Source organism: Manis javanica, chromosome 3 (assembly GCF_040802235.1).
Source record: "Manis javanica isolate MJ-LG chromosome 3, MJ_LKY, whole genome shotgun sequence".
Classification (NCBI taxonomy): Eukaryota; Metazoa; Chordata; class Mammalia; order Pholidota; family Manidae; genus Manis; species Manis javanica.
The window spans coordinates 32,662,556-32,677,972 of NC_133158.1; the positions used below are offsets into that span (position 1 = coordinate 32,662,556).

General features: G+C 39.9%; 1 protein-coding gene across 7 annotated transcripts in view; it reads left to right on the top strand.

The window, feature by feature from the left end:
• PPARG (peroxisome proliferator activated receptor gamma) overlaps window positions 1-15,417 on the top strand; it is a 119,474-nt gene that overhangs the window by 87,627 nt on the left and 16,430 nt on the right. For all 7 annotated transcript variants that reach the window (XM_073231052.1, XM_017655850.3, XM_037000363.2 and 4 more), the window contains one exon: window positions 6,391-6,590. In XM_073231052.1, coding sequence (XP_073087153.1) covers window positions 6,391-6,590 — 200 coding nt within the window. The remainder of the gene's footprint in view (window positions 1-6,390; window positions 6,591-15,417) is intronic.

Sequence of the window (15,417 nt, forward strand, 5' to 3'; positions counted from 1 at the left end):
CCCCCTGCTGCTTCTCCGTGTTTTAAACCTCCTGCAGCGCCACGCTCTACCTTACAAAGCAAGGGAGTGATCAGATCTCTTATTACCCAAACGAAACTACTCCCAACAATAAAAAGGATAAAGCAGAGAGAGAGAAATAGGGAAACTCACCAGATGGCCTATGCAGTATTATGAATTAAGACATGGGTAAGGGCGAGAAGAAGTGATTTGAGAGAAATAAGAGAGCAGTGACCAATAAATACAAGTGTGTCAGGGAAGAGAGGTCATCAGAGATACCCAGGGGGTCTAGTCTGGGTGACAGAATGGATCAACCAAGAGAAGAAAACAGGAAGAGGAGACAATTGGGAGAGAAAATTAAAAGTTCGGTTTTAAATTGCATGTGAGATGCTTATGAGATGTCCAGCATCCATGTATAAAGGAGTATAGGAGGAAGTGAACATGAAGGATCCAAATCTCAGGAAAGAAAATCCAGGAGTCATTAGCATATTTTGTGAGTTGGACAAAGGAGAAAACCGATGAGGAACCACGGAATATAAGCCAAGGAAGAGGGGCCGTCAGAGAGGTCTGGAAATAGGCAAAAAAGAGGAGAACCAGAAAAGCAGAAACCACGATGAGAACACTTTAAACTAAGAGGGTGGGGAAGGTCGGCAGTATTAAAGAAGGGCTGAAGGAAGGCTGCTCTTTCAATAACCTCAGTGGTGGGAGGAAGACAGCATCAAGGGAGGCCATACCAGGGTCACCACCTCCAACACCTGCTTAGGTAGAAAGGCAGGAGATAATAAAGGAGGAATCACCTGTTGTATCTTGGATCTCCCCTACTGGACACATCTTGGTGTACCCTTCAGTCCAGTCTGTCCAGAACAGTGCATCAAGCAGCTGTGAATTAATTCAATGATGATTAATTCAAAGACTGCAGGGAACTGGGTTGTTTTGAGTCTGAAGGTGGGGCCGTGGTGTTTTGCTCATCTCTGCTTTGGAAAGAAATGCACGCAATGTTTAAATGTCCCCCACAAATCATTTGAAATATGTCAGCCTTATATGAAAATAACTTCATATTGGTGCTAAGGCTGTTCCTTGTTCTACTTTACAAGAGCTAGAAAATGATAAGTTATCAGATTGCCAAATCTTGTGAAAGCTCAAAATGCACAAGTTGGGGTTTTTTTCCTCAAGAGAGGTGGGAAAACATAACTTCTTGGCAACAACCATATGAAAAGCAATATTGCAGGCTAAGTCTTTTGCAAAATAAACATGTTCAAGATGGAAACCTTGACCATGAGACCTAGCCTTACCAACTGATAAAAGTTGGATATGGTTGTAGATATGGTTTAAACAGAGTTGTAAAAACAAAAATATTTTTTAAAAGACTCAGTGTGATTCATTCTTCTGTTTTCTATTGATCCATTATTTTGAAAATCTGCTTTAATTTTTATAATTAAGCAGCATTTGTCTTTAATGCTTCTACAATTAGGAAGCTGTTTTTAAAACGTGTCATTAACTGTCATTCAGAAACATTGATTATTTCTTAGTGGTACACCCAGATCTAAAGAGCAGGGTATCTAAATAGTACATGTGCTTGGAGTTCGTGTGCTCAGCAAGTCAGTACTGAACACAGTACTGAAACTGTCCTGTGTTAGTAGTAAGTTATGTTCAGTTCAGTAAAAGTGTATTGTATGAAGTATGCTAATATACTGTCACCAAATTACTAAAGCAAGTCTACCAGACCTGTTCTTCCTGCAGGGTGCGTACTGATCCTGATACTGTTTTTTTTTTTTTAACCGAGACACATGACTTCTCTGTAGGTGATTAATTATCCGAAATATGGCACTGAATGCCAGTATTCTGGAAGTTGCTCTATGTGACAGGTACCTAATCTGTCAAACAGAATGTGCCATCTTTTTTCTTTAGGTCCTCAGAAATTAGACAAACACTACTTCAAAAAAGAGAGAACATAGCACGTTCCCCTATACAATGTGTCATTGAGATTTGGAGAATTTTATAGCCTAATTTAGAACTAAAGGAAGGAAACTTCAGAAATCTTCTTTTCCAAGTCCATTCTAGAGATAAAGTGATTGAAGACCAGAAAAATTATGCCACTTTTCTAGGTTTTTCACTGAGCTGAAACTAGAAAATAGACTTCTAGGCTTCAATGTTAATTCCATTGCCTTCAGAGAGACCAACATTCTCTCTCGCCAAGTGACTTATGCAGCATTTTCCTTTTGTCTTTTAAGCAGTGGTGGGAGATGTGGAAAAATATTCTTGTATATGGACATGCTTAGCCTTTATATTTCTGTTCTCCAATCTAGAATTTTCATCTACTATTTCTAAGCTCTAACTGCACTCTTATCATAAACAGCAATCCAAAAGGAGAATTCCTCCCTCTTCATGATTCTCAGATTCTCCACCCGATGGGTGGAAAGTGAGATTCAATTTTTACTTCCTGTAAAAAACACCATTCCCTAAACAAGTTAAAGACAGAGAGACACGCAGGCAAGCAGAAAGATTGGGTTTTCAGAGTTCCTTATCTGTGGGAAGGAATCTAGGTCAGTGTAGAGTGGCCACCATCCTGGTCTGTAGCCCACAGTAACCATGGTTGCCCTAGACCCTTCATCCACAGGTAATAAAAGCTGCATTTATTAAGCATTATTATGTGCCACACATGTTGCTGAACACTTTCTGTACCTTCTCTCATCATCTTCCATGAGGTAGGTAGGTATTACATGGGACTTAGAAGCACCAAAATAAAATCATCCTTTTCTCCCTTAAAAAATTGCACACAAATAAAAAATTGTATTTCCTCCCACAATAACTTCAGACTTCCATGTTTTATGCAAATTTCATCCCACCACATGGGATGTATTTTTCCTCCTTTTTGTTGAGCCTCTGGTATGTAAAAAATGCTGAACTCACCTGTATGTAATTAGTTGCACAGATATTTAATTGAACCAGTTTGCAGCAGGAACATTTAATAACACATTTGTTCATAAGATTTAGCCTTTTGGAGGAAACTTTGACTTATAAAAATTCACATTTTATTTAGATTGTAGCAGAAGGTTTTGCTTTACTATCTCCTAGTTCTTCTAAAATTGTTTTTCAAAAGTTGCTGTTAGTGATGATAAGCAGGACTAACAAACATAATATGTGGCTATCTTTGGTTGGTTTATTTTAAATTAACTTTTTTGATTACCTGTTAGGAAAAAAGTGCTTTCCTAGGCATGTAAACTTTTTGTGCATTTATAGTTTATTACCTGGGGAAATGTAACCTAGAACAATGTCTAGCACGCAGTAGACATCCAGTAATTATTCAGACTTAAGAGACAGTATTGGGTACTCTGTTCAGTAGCTGAAGTTCAAGGGCAACAGGCTCTTTCTTGGTGATTCTAGTCACCTCTATTTTGTTATACAACCCTGATTGTCTCCCAGCTTTACACTAAAATCTCTTCTACTTCTAGTATGCTGTCATTTTATTGGATGATTCTCTTTCATGATCACTTTCCCAAACTTCCCAGTGTGCATTCTGTCTCATTTTCTGCTTTTAACCTTGATGTTCTGGAGTTTCATGGATCAATCATGTATTATATGCCTCCTATGTGTATTTTGGTGCACCCAGAAGCAAAGCTGAGAAAACCTGGTCCTTATATGGTTTATGTTCCAGTAGAATAACCAGTGTAAACCAATATAGTCGTATTGGGCTGCTGGATACAGGAGCTAAGTAAAATGTACATACAGCAGGAGCCCATCCTTTAGCAAGTTTCCCTAAACTGTCCCAAGCTCCAAGTTTTTGATACCCTCCTCACTGGGAGTAGGGACGGCATATCAAAATTTCCTATGGAAAATAATACCAAATTTAGAAGTTATCCAGTGATTCTCATATGCTCTGCCCCCCACCTCCTCCACTTCCCTCTCCTCAACGAAGAGCTGCTAATGAACAAGGAATACACATAGTACAAGGAAGCAGATGATTGGCCCGGCTTCACAGAGAAGGATTTTGAAAGACTCTGCTATCTAGTATGGGGTCATTTTATATAAGGACTTAACATGTGCCAGGCTATACTCAGTGCTGAGGATACTATAATGAGCAAGACTCGTGCCTTTGTAGGGTTTATATAGGGGAGAAAAGAAAACATTATAGATGATTTCTGTGAGCCGTACTCTGAGAGGGTAGTGAGTAATGAGCTCATATCCTGAGGGACCTCAACAAATCGGGGGCCAGAGGGGTGGAGGACCGAGATAAGAATGTGAGCAACCATTCATTGCCCATCGCTGTGAAACTAAAAAGAAAGAGAACAGGAAAGAGTGAGTAGAGACAGACAAGAATTTTGACCAAAAAATGGTAGCTGTTGAAAGATTTCTATGTGAAGGGGTCATGTGCAGAGGATAAACTTACCAAATGAATATAGGCTTATTTAATTTAAAGGAATCCTAAGAGGTCAGGTTCTCCTCCCCTCTAACCAGAGGTCCCTAAGGAGCCCCTACAACACAATAGCTGTGTTAGTTGGTTGTAAAACATATTTAAGGTCAAGTTACATGAATTTAGGAAATCTGAGACTCAAGGATGAAGAGCAATCTCTCCTCCAGCAAATCCAAAATAAAATTCACTAAATCCTCAGATGGAAATGGGTTCATGTGCTTTTATTCTTATGGTAGAAATACCACCTTTAGCTTATAACATATAGCAAGGAACTATCCATTTATTCACTGTGGTATTTGACAGCCATTGACGGAGCAGCGCTAAGAGCTAGAGATATAAATAAATATGACGGTCTCTGCCCTCGAGGAGCCATAGCTGAAGGGAAGGAGACTGTCATAAATAGTGTAACAGCAGAGCTATGCACAGGGTAGTACTGGCTGTGCTGTCCAAATGTCCTGATAATGCAGAGAAAATGCAGAGAGTCCAAAGTGTGACTCCCCCCAACTAGCATTATCCAAAATAATACTTTGTGGTCATATTGATAGGGAGAAAGAAAAAACTTATCTGAGTTGAAAGAGTTACGAACAGATGACTTTTTCCCCAACCTAGGCCTCACTAATCTGCCTTTAATGTCCCTCTTTGCCTTCCTTTCTTTATTTTTCTTCTTTCATACTTCCTCACCCCCACAGGAAGCCAAACGTTAAGGAAATGGTCTTTTGAAAAACATCATTTAGTGGTGATCCTGGAGAGTCCAGGGCATGATGATGGCCTCTCTCCACTGAATGTAGAAGTACTCTCTGGCCTAACAGCATGATAGAAAGCACCCTCAATAGTTCTTTATAGCAGGGACAAAACAGATCATACAGTCTCCCTGAGAACAAAGTCTGTGTCTATACAGCTTTGAATCTGCACAGTTCCTTCCTTTCACTTGTGTGGCATATTGATCCTTTTAGTGCCACACCTTATGTCAAGTGCTGGGGATGCAAAGATGAATAAGATATGGCCCCTGGCTTCCAGGATATTGTTCCATAGTGGGATCAATAGACATGTAAAATATATAATTGAAGTACAGTGTGAAATTGCTATTATGGAAGTATGTACTGAAGGGTGTTGGAGTAATAAACTCTGCTTTAAGAAGTCAGGGAAAGCCTCACAAAGAAGGGAGCATTTGAATTGGGTCTTCAGGGATGAGTAGGAGCTGGCTGTCAATTATTTCATGTGTAAATTAATATACTTTACTTTCTTTGCTGAACTCTTAGATTCTTGCCCACCTTCCTGGCAAGGTCAATGCTTCCTGGCAAGATCGTGCATTGCTTTTTTTTTTGAAATTATGAAATCACTTTTAATCATTAAAAAACATTTCCTAGGCTATACAGACTACCGATATAAAAGGCTCATCACTTAATCCCTCTCTGGAACAAAATGGGTAGATTAATAGATAATAGCATCAATGCTGCCAGAATACATACTGTCTGTGAGCAGAGTTACTTCCCAAAACAGTTGTTCTCAAACTTCTATGTGTATCAGAACCATCTGGAGAGCCCTCTAAAAATTCACATGTTCAGATGTCACCATAAAGAATCAGAATCTCAGAAAACAGGGAAAATAGAAGGTTGAGCCAGCATCCTGGTTTCTGACCACAGGTAGACTATGGGCCATATTTTTCAAGTCTTTAGAATATTCAAAGAGCTGAGTATTAGATTTCTGGTATACCATTGTCAATCCAAAACTCATGAGATTTATTTTTTAAATGCCTTGCTTTTTTTTAATGAAAGAAGCAAACAACTTCATTTTTCCTGCTAATCTATGCTTTCTCTGGAAAATAAAAACATGAGCAAATTTGTAGCTAGAAACCAGAACTTGACACTGGTGGAAGATAGGAGGGGTTTTTAGTACATGGGCTCTGGGGCTGGGGGTTAACAGTGCGCATTAGGAGTAGCCATTCTTCAATGATTCATCCTGTCGTTTCTCTTCCTCTGTAGCCATCAGGTTTGGGCGGATGCCGCAGGCCGAGAAGGAGAAGCTGTTGGCGGAGATCTCCAGTGATATCGACCAGCTGAACCCAGAGTCTGCTGATCTCCGGGCCCTGGCAAAACATTTGTATGACTCATACATAAAGTCCTTCCCGCTGACCAAAGCGAAAGCAAGGGCGATCTTGACAGGAAAGACAACAGACAAATCAGTTAGTTCTCTTCTGCTGTCTTCATCTGGGGTGGCTGGGCTTGTCGTCTTATTGTTGTGTTTTCCTTTGAGTAACTAAATGTTACCATGTTGCACACACATACGCGGTGACCTGTCCAGCTGTTGGCTGTCACATATTGCAGGCTGAGTCTGAAACCCAGGAAAGGAAATGTTTTCAGATAAGATAGGTAAACATTATTTGGAAAAGAGAGAAAGTCCTTCAAGTTCTCCTAATAAGTCCTTTGAGAATAGTAAACAAATGTACAGGTCATCTTAACTTTAGGGAAGGAACTCAGGGCTCCCTCATCCCACCACCCTCTCTCAGGGCCCTTCTCTTTTCTTGGCATCAAAATAACTGGCCACAGCTCCATCTATTCATACAGCCCTGCTTTTCTCTGGGAAGGGCCTGGCCTAGGCTGGGAAACTGTTCAGTCCCATTACTGTACCATTTGGGATAACTACTAGTGTTACCTCTTATGAAGCTCTACATGGGGCACAAAAGTACATTCTAAATATCCTATTACCTTCTATTCTTGTAGTGTGCTATTGATTATTCCTGGGTAACTGGAAGCTCTGTCCTATTATTACATCTATAAATTTTATCTTCTAGGAGACTCTGAGCTGCCAGGGCTACTCCAGTGAACATTTGTAGGCTCACTGATTACCACTGTGTAGAAAACCCAGAGTAGATTATGACTGCTCTCAAGCTTCCCAAAAAGCAGAACTCTTCCCAGATAGGAAGCTGAGAAAATGACATGGAATCCTATTAAATCTAAACACAAGCACACCTGAATTCAAGTCCCACTTCAGCTTGCAGTGTGACCAGGGTCACATCTCTGTACCCCAGTTTTCATGAGCAGAGTCTCACATTGATTGTAATGTTGGCAGCAGGCTCTTACATAGAGCCACAGAGCACCTTGATGACACTTCCCAGCCCCTTGAAAGGCCTTTTATACTATTGTTTATTTTCAGATGAACACCTCCAGGGGAGGTGTGCAATTACCTGATAGGTAAGGGTGCCTTTTCCCCACTCCATGGTATTTTAGGGAATATTTCATTATTCTTTAATGTATTTTGATGACTATCTCAAGATGTTATTATTTTCTTTCGGCTAAACCATAAGAACAAAATCAGCTAATAGAACAAGTAAACTCCTGCGGGATATTGCTGTGTAAAGAGCCAGATGCCGGAAGGGACAATGAGGTTTCTGACTGTAAGAGAAGTCACACACACCTTAACAGTATTGTACCTGTATCTAGTTCTTCCCAGATTCAGAAAATCTTGCATGTTCATTATGTTCGAGATACACAACCATTATTATCCTATTTTTAAAGATGAGGAAACTGAAGTCCAGACAGGTTAAGCATTTTGGCCTGAGATCACACAGTTAGCATGTGGAAGAGTCAGGACTGTGGTGCAAGCCTTCTGACTTCTCGGTCAATGTGTTCTGAACATGCTAGTCCCCCCGAAAAGCCAGGTAGCCCTAGACCCTAAGAAAGTTTCACTTTGGGAAAACATTCTGAGTTATGATTTCTCAATTTGTACGACAGCAAAGATTTTCCAGCTTATTCTGCTATCTCAGTAAATTCATGGTCAGGCAACTTTTCTTAGGTTACCTTAATCCTCCCCAGTTATAGCGTCTAGGACTATGGTCATGCACAGGGCACAGACTGTGTATCATTAAATGAAAATGTCAGGACATAACAACACAAAAGCATATGAAGACTTCCACTTAACTGAGTTGACTAAGGAAAATAAACTGTTCGTTTAAAGGGGAATAAAAGGAAAACTGGAGTTACATGGCTAAGAAGGGCTAACAATTTATGGCAGACTGCAACAACAGCTTGCTGAGAGCCAGGGTGGGATAGGGAGCTGGAGGCTGGGAGACCCAGGCCGGGGAAAGGAGTGGAGGCAGGGAAAGAGCCCCCAGAGCAAACTGTTTACTCCACAGTTTTGCATCAGGCCATTTAGTTTCCAGGAACGGCTTTCTAGCCTTCTCTTTATCTCCCAATCCAGACCTGCAATCCATGCTGGAAATCCTATCAATTTAATAGTACCTGGAAGATAAGAGGAAGGCATTTTTAAAAACATTTTTGCCCAGTAGTCAAGAATTTAAATTTGCATGACCAGCAGTCAACATACCCTTCTGTGTGTTACTGAAGGGCACAGAGCCCTCTCCACCATAAATCATTCTAAAACCTCATTCCACTGGGCCCTTTGGCTCTAAATCTTTGAGTTAAAAATAAGATAATTGTAGGCACTTTATGAGATAAACAGGTATTAAGCCATTTTTAAAGAAAAGGGCTGCAAAATGCTTGATTATAGTCTCCTCAGAGGCCAAATGTTTGTCATTTTTCCCCCTATAGTAACTAAGATTGTGCTTTGCCCATAATATTTACTCAGAGTCTGTTTGCCTAATTGAATTAAAAACTGTTGCGTATGCCCTTTGAAATTCTGGACTGTCAACAGAGGGCCTCTACTAACCCAATATTTGCTCACCAACCTGTACATCATTAATAATCTGGATGAAGGCAGAATTGCCTCTTGTTAGAGTCTGGAAAGGAAGCGCCTGGGCCAAGTTAAAATAATCCATTCCCTGATTGCACAAAGCTGAAATAGAATTGTTTGGCACTCTCTTTTCTCCTTATCTTGCAAAATCAAATCAAGCACCAATGGAAAGACATAGTTCAGAGAGGAATACAGGAGAGAGGGGGAAAAAAACCCAAAATGTGATTTCCAGTGAGACTGGAGATTTGTTCTTTATCTTATGTGGTCATGTTATTCATTTGATTAGCATCTCTCTCAGGGGTGTTTGTTATCCCTTGGCCAGGACTTACGAAAGTTAAGATTTGCATTGATAGGAAAAGCTTGCCAGAAGTATGGACTCTTGAGGGTAGAGGACATGAACAAGTGGCCGTGTCCCTTCATACGCTCTGCTTGAGACTAATGCCATGAGCATTGGTCCAGCCAAGCCTGGGGGAGGCTACTCGGCATAGTGGGTGATCACTTACTTACTCAGAACGTTTGGAAAAGGAAGTGACTTTATTGAAAAGGCCATTCTTTACATTTATCTTACTGCTCAGTTTAACTGCTGTGTATCCTGTCTCATTTACGGAATGCCTGCAGATCTTTCAGACCCAGCACGAGCATTTGCCTCCAGGCCAACCAGAGCCACTCACTTCCCAACTGAACTTCCTTCTCTTGTGGCCTCCTCCCTGGTGCCACTGGCACCTATCTAAACAGATAGATGAGCAGATGAATTCAATGCTCCTCTCCTTTCTTTTTAACATGAAGCTCATATCTCTGGGACATGATGCCCCTACTTTTCATTGCCTTGCTTAAAAGAATGTTTGGGAATTTTAGGCTCAGGGCCAGGGAAAGGAAAGATGGCTGTGGAATCACAGGATGTGGATCACCAGAGAAGAAATTTTACTAGCAAAAGACCTCTTAGCCACCTTGAAGTAGGAATGGAACTGACCACCCACTATTTCCCTTTCAATGGCTTGTTGCAACCCAGGCCCCTTCTTTGGGAGATCCTTTTGAACTCAAAGACCGTGATTATTCAGCTAGGGTGCCCTGTGTCATGAAGGCAGTCTGAGTGCTGAATGGACTGTGGAAGTTCCCAGTGCTTGACTAGGACCCTGGGGGGATGCTCACACTGAGTGTATCATTGTCACATGACCCCATGTTTATTGATATAAATAAACAGAGAGTGGTTTTCAAAAACCATTTTTAGTGCCATAGTTTGCCATAAAACAATAAATAGAAAAACTCTTGGTGTGTCTGCCAGCTTCCCACCCCCCATCTGAGAGATGGTGAGGCGCTAGCTGCAAATAAGAAATAAAGCTTGGTATTTGTATTAGATTGGACTTTGGGTCCCAAAGTATCGTATTGCTTATGATGGGTACATGTGGAGTCACTGCTTTTATAATTACAAGAGCAAACTGGAACCATCATAAAAATGTTTACTTTCTCAATAGTGTATGAAATAGGAAACTGCTGAATAATAAAGCCAATATGGAAATGTAAACTTTTGTGAAAACAGTTCTATACCCATTTAAATCCCCATACTGTAAAATGTTCAGTGACCATCAAATCTAGTAACTCAAACTATTGGACAGATAGCTGTTGTTTCAACTCCTACACTCAGAGCTAAACCGCACTTACAGCCACATTTCCCTGTTTATCTGTGGAAAAGCCTGAGCGAGCTGGAATCTACTCCCCTGAGAAGGAAGACACCAGCAAGACCCTCAGAGAAAAGAGGCTGAGGAAGTAACCCCGATATAAATAAAGAGCAGGATCGTAGTGTTGATTTATTTCTGCAGCTACTGAAAAAGTTAGGCCCCGGAGATCATCAATCCATATATTAATTTTAATGAAGTAAATGCCTTTATTGCCAGGACTGTCAGGAACAGCTAAAGATATAACAGATCTGAAACAGTAGCTTTTTTTCAGACAATAAATAAAAGTGATACTCTATACAGTTAAGAAAAGCACATAGGTTTTTTTCTTTTTTGATGATTTGACTCACTTGGCCGATCCCCTTGTTTGCCAGCTGAGTAATGTTTTGGCTGGCAATCGATGGTTTTTTAAGAGCTGTGGTTATGTGTTACTTCATTAGAGTGTGAATAATTCTTCCAATTAAGTTTTTATTTGTCTTAAATCTCTAAACCAGGCAGGAAAACGATTAAATTTGAGAGGCTTTCAAACTTAACATCCATCACATACAACACTTAACTAGAACCTCTAGGAAATAATAGTTCAAAGGTGCTGCCTCCAGGATCTCAGCATATAAGAGCTTCAGTTTCAATGCCCCAATGCCTCCCACAACAGTCATTTTATTTAAAAAAGAAAAAGTGCCAAGTCATGTAGAAAGCAGTAGGAGAAAAGAACTAATCATGAGAAGGGAGATCTAACTCAGGGTTGCTATAAATAGCTTTTTGACTTTGGGGAGTTTCTTGGCTTCAGCTGATTCGTACCTAGTCATACTCAGCGGGTCGTTGCTGAGACCCCTTCAGTTCTGTAAATGCCCTGGTTCTCAACAAGGGGGAAATGGGAACATTGGGGCAGAAACCAGAAAAAGTTGAGGAAACCCAGCCGATGCACTTTGAATTAGCATTCACCGGCTGTGGCTTGAGGAGGACAGCCATGTGTGTCTAGAAGGGTGAAAGTCAGAAGTAAAAGAAGGAGGAAGAAAACAAAATGAAGATAGTCTGGGAGAATTCGGTTTTCTTCTTTGAGCCTGTGCTCTAATCTGTCAAGAAAACTAAGACTATCAGGAGACGTCATGAGATTACATGTTTTTCCACTTTTACTCTGACGTGGTTTCCAGGTGATCATTTGTGAGAGGGTAGAGTTGTCCACTACAGTATTTTCACTCTCCCGAATTGGAGAAATCGCCACAATAGAATGTGCCTTCAGAGTTGACTTTCCCATGTAACTCCTCTAGTTTGCTATTTCATTATTCAAAAGGAGCTGTAAACTTAGAGTGTTCGTGTATAATCCCTTTCATAATTCATGTATTAAAATGCTGATGTTATTGGACTACTAAGGACACTATTGTTCTATTTTTCCATTTAAAATAGTAAACCTTTATTACTCCACTGTTTTCATTATTATGCCATTTCCCCCATGATCTTTGTGTTATACATAGGACGCATGCAATAGATCAATAACTAAACTGAATTCTCTCTATAAAACAGTACCCTTAATCCCATCCTGGCTTTGATATGTAGAGCCATTTGTGAAAATGAAACTGTATGAAAACACATTCTATTGGATGCATCTCTCCAAAGAAAACAGATTTCCCCTTACAGAAACCATTTTGCTTCCCTGAAAAACATTGTATTGAAGTGCAGTTTTCTTCATTTCATTCTCCCCTTTTTCTGGTCAGTCAATTCATGAGAAGTCCAAGCCTCATCATGGCCAGAGGCAGATTCGTCGTGAAGCCCTTGTACAGGCCTGAGCAATTTTGTTTTTATAATTTGTATCATTAAGCCCAACAATTGTTGTAAGCATACCCAACAATTGTATACATTTCAGGCCTCATAAAAGCAAGTCCTAAATGTAATTAAACGTTCTTTCCTGTTAAGGAGAGATGCTGATCTAGCCATTTGAAATAGTATCTGAAGTTAAGTACATAGTTAGCCCCAAACTAGAGATGTAAAATCATTAAGACCAAATTTGACGGTGGCATGGTTCCTCTTATAATGGCAGATCTCAGGTGACATTGTTTAAGCTAATAGCACATATAAGGCTTCCCTTTGCTCTGTCAAACATACAGAAACATGGAAATGAAGTATCTCCTTTCTGGAATGTTTTACCAGAAGCGTAATATTAAATTAATGATTCAAGATAAATTCCACCTGTGGTTTTGAGCGGTCAGTTCTCTATAAATCAGGCAGGCCACTAACTTTTCACAGTTCCAAGATGAGGAGGTCCCCATGTGAAATGTGCAAGTTAACTGTTTATAGTCTAAGAATTGAATTAATGGCAAAACAAGGCAGATCTTCAGGCAGATCATGACCGGTGATCACTCTTGCGCTTGACAGATCCACTTGGAGGCTAAAAGAATTTATGCAGACTTCAAATATGCTGAGAAAGTAGGATAATCAGAAAGAACTAGGAAAAGCAAAAAACTCCACCTGGATTCATTTGCATGTCAATACCCAGGATTCTCTGCCAGTTCCCCACCTTTTCAAAAAAAAAAACAAAAAACAAAACTGGAATGGTTTGGCATGATGGTGGGGGCTGCTGAGTCCCTTCTCCGTCCTTGAGTGTTTACTGCCAGGAAATCCTGACCAACATCGATTGCCAAGGGGTTAAAGTCACATTGTTGTTAAATTGGGAGAGAAAATTAGCAGGATTTTGTGCCCTATGTTCAACTGTCACAGAGTTTCAAAAACAGGAACCTGGGGCTTTATATGAGGGGACAGGGGAAGTGGAGGGGAAGAGCCACAGGGTGATTTATCAGGGCATAGTTCCAGATAAATTGCTTATGTGGAGGTGAAAGAATTTTATGCATACATTCTGTGCCAAGAAGCCAAATGGTTGATCAGAAGCTCTTCCAGAAGCTGAAGTGGGCAGTTCTGGCTACAGTCTTTCCGTATGTGAAGAAGTGATGATTTTTATAGTCACGCTATTTGTGCTCATGCACATGTGGATGAACTTTTCAGGTATCCACACCATCAGGTTCTCATGGTAGTAAAGAAAGCCAGTATTTCATTAACAAATTAGAACACGCTACAAAACTCCTGGGGGGACAGAAACCGCATTTTTTTCTAGGTTCTATAAAAGCAAGATTTTTCTCATGATTAGAATCTGACGTTCTAGGGAAATTTAGCACATTTTAACTGATGTGGCTGATTATCTGTCCTTTTTTTCTTTCCCCTTAATAACATCAATCCTGAAGTAGAAAAAACAAAAACAGCAAACTGTCTAAAACAGTGTGAGCATTATTTACTCCTGACTTACTGAAGAATTTGTGAGAGCCACCAGACAAACTTAGTCCTGAGTCCTACTACATCTGTCCTTCGGGGTTGGCTGAGCAGTACAACTGAAGTGAATTTTTTGGTTAAAAAAGTAAGAATTTCTGGAATAACCCCAGTGAATGGTGTTGAGATAATATGCACGTTTGGAAAGCTACACAACATCTAAGTCCTTAGTGCTACTGTTTTTTCTTTCAGCATAGAACAGATTTAATAGTTTGGTGAAAATCATGGAGTTGTATAGAGATTAGTACGCAGTTAGAATCTCCAATCCAGTGGGGTTTGCCGCTGGCTATGGCTGCCACTCAGGGTACACACTGCCTCTTGCCAATCGGAGAGAATGCTCAGCACCCCTACTCAAAAGAAATTTTATTTTCAGTACGTCTCAGAGTTCACTCTCAGGAACATGCATGTGTATGGGCATGCTCATACATACCTACACATACAGCACACACACACAGCCTTTGAGATTAATCCACTCCCCTCAGCTGAGAAATGTGAGGCATAGGAAAGGTAAATAACTCTCCTAAGTCATATAGTTCAACACAGAACCAAAGCTAGAGCCTGAACACCACCCACTGTTATTCCAGAGCCTCTGGATATACACTTATTTGAATGGATTTGGGGGTTTAACTCCTTATATAATTGCAACATAGGTAAAGTGTGCTGGCTCTTCTCAATCAGAATAGCCCTGAGAATTCACGATGACCACAAACTTTTGGTTAGTTCTCTATGAGGAAATGAAAGAGAAAGATCATTTTGTGATTAACACAACTTGTTGAAAGCAGCCTAATCCAAGTCCAAGTAACTGATGCATGTGTTTTATTGATTATTTAATCTTTAAAGACCTATTTTGAAAAATAAGTCTAAAAGCATTTTTTTTATTTTGCCACTTTTTGCAGCGCTTACCCACAGGCCTTCACATCGCTCTTTCTAAAACAGATTGCCTTTCAGAACACTAAAAAAAAAAGACATTTTCTTGGTTCAATATTTCTGTTTTCAGACTGACTTTTTTACAGTTAAGTATATTTTACATGCACAATGTTTCATTTGAGATCTTGTAGATTTAATCTGAAACTACAAGATTTAGAGTTGCAGAAATGATTTTTTATTGAAAGAATGTTAAAAACATACTCCACAGAAAGCCAAGATAAACAATAGATTTTGTTTCATTTTAAAAATCAGCCACAGAGACTTTCCAAACAACAGAAATTGGGACTCTTAGCCAATCATAGGTAAAGTGTTACAATGTAAGTTGAGAGGAAAGAAGACTAAAATTGGTGAAATATATTTGATCCCAGAAGACAGTTAGGAAGAATAATCAGGAGATAAGAGTATTTT